The 6018-nt window shown below is 40.7% G+C and overlaps 1 protein-coding gene across 1 annotated transcript in view; it reads right to left on the bottom strand.

The window, feature by feature from the left end:
* Positions 1-378: 378 nt before the first annotated feature.
* htr7c (5-hydroxytryptamine (serotonin) receptor 7c) overlaps positions 379-6018 on the bottom strand; it is a 55028-nt gene continuing 49388 nt past the window's right edge. Inside the window, exon 2 of the mRNA XM_047380374.1 lies at positions 379-3215. Coding sequence (XP_047236330.1) covers positions 2477-3215 — 739 coding nt within the window. The 3' untranslated portion in view covers positions 379-2476. The remainder of the gene's footprint in view (positions 3216-6018) is intronic.

The raw sequence follows: 6018 nt of genomic DNA, 5'->3' as shown, positions 1-6018 counted from the left end.
CAAGTCCACCACTGAATAATGAAAAAGAACAAACTGAAGAATTCAGAGTAGCCTATTCAAAGTCTGAACTATCCAAGTGAGAAGATGGGTGTTCCCAAACCCCTCCCTGCTAAACCCAATGCACTTGAATTTAGGGTTTCAAACTGATGGTAATTTTAACCTGAAAAGGCTCACAATAAGAAACACAAAAATGGCGATTAGAGAAGTTTATTGGCAAATGATTATTTCTTTGGCACTCTGACCCGGAGGAAGACATGAATGCTGAGAATATCATGAGATTGATTGGACATTTTAGGCTTAGGATTAGATAAGTCTTCCCCCTGGGATCCGACTGATGGTGGGGTGAAGGCCAGAGGTGAGGAGACCGGGAGGAGATTGAAAGGAAGATGGTGGAGGTGGGGTGGAGGAGGGTGGAGCTCAGCTGAAGAGCAAGAGGGATCCATGACTGGCGTCCTTAAAAGCAAAGTGTCAGAGGGTGATTGGCTGAAGAGGCATGCGGACTTGACGCTGATTGGATGGAGGGGAGACGCATGGAGGAGTCATTGGATGGAGCAGGTGGTGAGGGTGAGTCTTTCAGTCTGAATTTTTGTCAAAACTCCATTACAGGTAAGGTTCACCATGTTTTTTCTACTTCTAGATTATGACACTTTCTAGATTGATGCCCATCTTCTCTTTGCTTTCTCTAGATAAGGGCATGATGTGCTGCTTATTGAAATCTTTAGGCCTACTTCATGTTGTCTGACAGGTTTTTTTATGTGATTTCTTGATTTGACAGGTCTGACTGTTATCAGGCATGTTTGTGACTCTTGAACTAAGAGTCAGCTTGCCAAGAAATTGGTTAATCACAGTTAAATAATGAGAGGGGCTATTTTTTACTTAGGTCCAGATCGGTTTGGATAGTTTTTTCCTTATTAAATGGAAATATAAACTGAATATTGCAGTTTATATTTATTGGGTTTATCTTTGCCTGACAGTAAAATTTGTATGATCTGAAACAAGCAAGTGGGGCAAAAGAAAGCAAAAACAGAGGATATCTGTAAGGGGGCAAATATCTTCTCGCAACACTGATGTGGTGTTACTAATTAAGACACAATGAAATTTGAAGTGCTTGTTTATTTACAAAGTGATGAAATACACTGCCGCTTTCTACGATGTTTTCTAAAAGTAATGACAAAGCGGTCACACTGAGCACTCATCCACAGTTATAGACAGATAAATTTACATAATACAAAATACCGGTCAGTCAAAAAAATAATACAGCAGTACATATGTTTGGAAAAAAATCAATGTACAGTATTTGTAAAGAATTGAGGTAGAGAAAGCACACACTGTTCAGTGATGACATTTGATAAGGGTTTCTACAGGTCACAGCAGAGTTTAAAATGCGAGTGCAGCCAGGAGGGAAGTGACCGCATCCTGATTTCAAAACGTGAATGGAAACATTGTTGACAACTAGTGAAAAAAAAATCTCAGGAACAGACCAATTGTTCAAGTGGAAAGGTCAAGAGCTTCTTTAGAATGGGACCGATCCAGGCAAGCTGACAAGAGTAGGAAAAACCCACAATATTAAGGTTCTTGACACATACTTTAATGAATGAGTTCATGTTCAGTTCAAGCGTGCAGTGCAATGTTTGGCTAAACTATGAAAACACTTCTTCACACCTGCTCTCTTCCCATAAACGTATGTTTTGGTTGATGGGCACAGTGACATATGAGATAAATTTTTCATGCAGACACTCAACAGAACACTTGTTTCTTTTCTAATAATGAACACTGCCATTACAAGAATGGAAAAGATTTCCTTCATGGTGCACTTTATAACACCAGTCCTATCTGTTCTCCCCAATTTCAGCAACCTTTATGGGTTTCTGAGGGAATTACATGAGCAATGTAAAGGCTTCTACAGAAAATAAAGGGGGATAAAAAAATATTTATTGTAACCTTTGCTAAAGATGTTCACTTCTAAACTGTGCTCAAGTAGAAAGACAACTCAAAGAAAGACGACTTAAAGACACTGTGCCACATAACAAATACCTGTACTCTTCCCTCTAAAACATTACTTTAATTTATGTACAGAAATGTGATAGATTTTTGTTCTAGCCAAAAGCCCTAGGGTAATTGTTTTTGTTTAAATGTCATTTCTTTTTGTTACTGGAATATCACACCATAAATCAGGAGCCAGGGTGTAATTGTGGCATATGCACAAAAGCAGCTTCAGCTTCAAGTGGCCCATCAAGGATGCTCTATGTTGTTGTTTTTTCCTAAAATAGAATGACTGAGTCATCTGCAAACTGAAGTAATCCTGTTGTTTCCATGGCTTCTCAAAAGGGCTTAAGAGCAACCAACAGTGACTTTTCTTTCTGTCAGTCTGTCCTATCTACAGGTCTGCTGTGTGCGCTGTGCTCTTTAGGTAACAAGTGCATGTTAACAACCAGACCTCCATACACTACAATGTATGCTGGTTAACCATCCAGGTTTATACCTTTAGAGCCTCATGTACCCCCACAGCAGAAAGCCGGCGGTTGATGTTTCGATAGCGGCAGCGGAGAAGGTCACGGTAGGTGGAGCGCAGGTCTCGGTTGAAGAAGGCATAGATAAAGGGGTTCATCAGTGAGTTGGCGTAGCCCAACCAGAGCAGAGTGCGTTCCAGCCAGATAGGCACACAGCTGCACTCCACCCCACAGATAAATGGTCTGGCAGTGGTCAGGATAAAGAATGGCAGCCAGCACACAGCAAAAACGCCCACAATCACCCCGAGTGTAGTGGCTGCTTTCTGCTCCCGTTTGAAAATGGAGATGTTTTTACGCTCGCGGTTCAGCAGGCGAGACAAGGCGGCACATTCCTCTGCCACGCCAGGCGGCTTCAGGCCCTGCATGCGCAGTGCCTCGTTGGCAACTGTCTCAAGGCGCTCACGCCGTGACAAGTCTGTGAAGCGGTGCTTGGCGCCGCTCTTGCGAGCTGCCCTGAAAATCTTGTAGTACATGAAAAGCATTACCAGCATAGGGATGTAAAAGGCTACTGCTGTAGAGTAGATGGTGTAACCAAAGTCTTGGCTAATGAGGCACACACCGGCTGTGTGGACATTTTTGGCCCAGCCACAGAAAGGTGGAAGGGTAATAGATGCTGACACCAGCCACACTCCCAGGATCATTTTAGCCATCAGCTGACCATTCTGCCGTGCTGGGTAGGTAAGAGGCCGTGTGATGCCAAGATATCTGCATTAAAGGAAGAAGAAAGACATCAGGATTAATTTCAATGTTCTTTTGCAGCAACAGACCACACATTATGGCTACTCTACTTTTTTTCTCTAAAACTCTAAAACCATGAGTTAGATTTATTATACATTCCTTTGCAAAAGTATTCATACCACTTGAACATTTTACATTACAACCAGCAACGTCAATGCATTTTAATGAAATGTGTGACTGTAGCGACCATTTATATACAGTCTCCTTTGATCCTCTTAAATAAAATTGCCTTTCGAAGTCAACCTGTGTGATCTTTAATCTCTATAAATCCAGCTGTTCTGTAAAGGTCTCAGGGGCTTGTAAGAGAACATTAGTGAGCCAAAATGATCAAGAAGACTAAGAAAGACAGCCGTCAGGGAGAAAGTGGAGAAATAAAAAGCAGGGTTAGATTATAAAACAATCTTTCCACACTCTGGAGTAGCTGCAGAGATTTAAAGCTCAGGTGCAGAGATTTACCACTCGGGCGTGGGGATTTGTTGACACGGCAACTATTAGATGTGCCCACCAGAAATCTGGCCTTAATGGAGGAGTAGCAAAAAGAAAGTCATTGTGCTGGCGTTTGCAATTTCCCACAAGCCACTTAGGGGACACAGAATGTATGTGGAAGAAGGTTCCCCTGGTTAGATGAGAACAACATTGAACTTTTGGCCCACATTCAAAACATTATTTGTTGGACAAGTAGCACTGCACATCACCCTGAACACATAAAACCTATGGTGACCTATGGTGGTGGCAGCATCATTCAATTAATTTCATTTTAATTCAAATCAGTGCTAATTCACAACACATGTCGTCTCAAGGCACTTTAATGTCAATTCAATGAAATCATACAGATTCTAAGTCAGGTACATACATTATAATTGATCCTTGTTATCAAACAGCACCGTCAAATTCAGTTAAAAATGGTTAAAAATCTTCTATCTAAGGAAACCCAGCAGATTGCATCGAGTCAGTGAATTGCAACATTCCCTCCTCCTGGATAAGCATGTATCATGCTGTGGGAATGCTCTTCTTTAGCAGGGGCTGCTAAGCTGAACTGATAGGACAATGGGATAACAACAATTATGGGATAATGTAGAAAAGAAACCTGTTAGAGACTGTAAAAGACTTGAGACTTGGGTGGAGGTTCACTTTCCAGTAACAATGACCCTAAACATATAGCCAGAGCTACAGTGGAATGGAATTAGTTCAAAGCGTGTTCATGTGTTGAAATGGCCCAGTCAAAGTCCAGACATAAATCCAATGGAATATTTGTAGCAAAGCTTTCGAGTTGCTGTTCACAGACACTCTCCATTCAATCTGATAGAGACTGAGCCATATTGCAAAGAAAAAGGTCCCACAATTGATGTATGGAAGACAAACATTGAATTTTGCAGTTGCAATGCAACAAAATATTAAAAAGTAGTCAGACACATGAGGTGTTTCAGTACATGGTGGTATTATACATTACTTTGAAAGGTCATAACCATTGTCATAGTCTAGAGACTTATCCCAGCTTTACTCCTAGAGCTTAGCAGCACGAAAAAGAGCCATCAATCACATAGGCAACACATTGGATTCAAATAGCAGCTGAGGGGAGTCAAAGGAATAAAAATAGGTGTGAAAAGCTTGAATATGTGAAGAACAGAGAAAATAGCCACTATTCTCACAAAATGAGAAATGTGTGTCTACTTCACACCATATTTTGGCTCAATATCCACATTCATCTTAAGCACTGGTGGTGTCATTGATGAAAAGTTGTACTTTTGAATCTTTAAGTTCTTTCTTAGGTTTCCACTCCATTGTTAATCAAAAGATAAAGAAAAGCTTTAGAGAACAGGAGGCAATTCTCCCCTTCGTACAGCAGTGATGCTATCACCAGTGTGAAAATCAAACTCAGCTCAGTCAGCTTAGGGAAGATTTGTGCTCTCTCAGAGAAGCTTTTAGATTCTGAGTTTGCATAAGGCAGCTCTAGTCTTTGTACACATTTGCTCCACTGTTTGTGCGACAGAGGTTGGTGCTTGTCACTCATGGTACGCAGCAAAATTCTCAGGACAAATATCACCACTTGGCTGTCAGGAACAATCAGTTTTTTTTTTTTTTAAGTTTTTTTTACTTTAAAGGACAGTTTTAAAATGAAGCATCCCATATCTCAGCTGTGTGCTGTTGCTTGTGAGCAGCTAGCAGCTTACAGCGCATGTGGTATTGGTCTTGGTCAGAAGATTTTATTGTGTGGACAATCGGGCTACCATGCAGTGAAGGTGAAAACATTTGGTTATAAAGGCAGAGACAAACATAGCCCTGCCCCCAATCATGTGAACATCTGACACACATGAGATTTTTCTTTCAGATTTTTTTTTTAAAGTGGCATATCCTTTCAGGACCACATGCATGTATACTTTGAAGGATATCTGAGGCATATGGCCTGCATGCATATCATATCAGAATACATCAGCATTGTCATGACAACAGGGAAACATCTATCATTTTATCTGTAGAGTGGTAGTAAAGACCACTAGACTGAAGAAAACCCAACACATATTTTATGCATTCTAGTTGCTCCTTCCATTGTTGTAGCTTGGATCATTCCCTGAATGGGATGTGCATTAAAAAATACAAAAGGATCTTGTACCATAAACCAATATACTGATTTAGATTTCCATTTAATCTCATAATATCCTTGTACACACCCTAAAGAGCCCTTGGCTAAGGTTAGTTGTGCAAACTAGGTATTATAGACAGATTCAGCTTATAGTGCCTTTAACCACAAGTCTGACCAGTTTACTACACT

Source organism: Girardinichthys multiradiatus, chromosome 12 (assembly GCF_021462225.1).
Source record: "Girardinichthys multiradiatus isolate DD_20200921_A chromosome 12, DD_fGirMul_XY1, whole genome shotgun sequence".
Taxonomy (NCBI): Eukaryota; Metazoa; Chordata; class Actinopteri; order Cyprinodontiformes; family Goodeidae; genus Girardinichthys; species Girardinichthys multiradiatus.
This window is presented reverse-complemented; position numbering and strand designations above follow the sequence as displayed.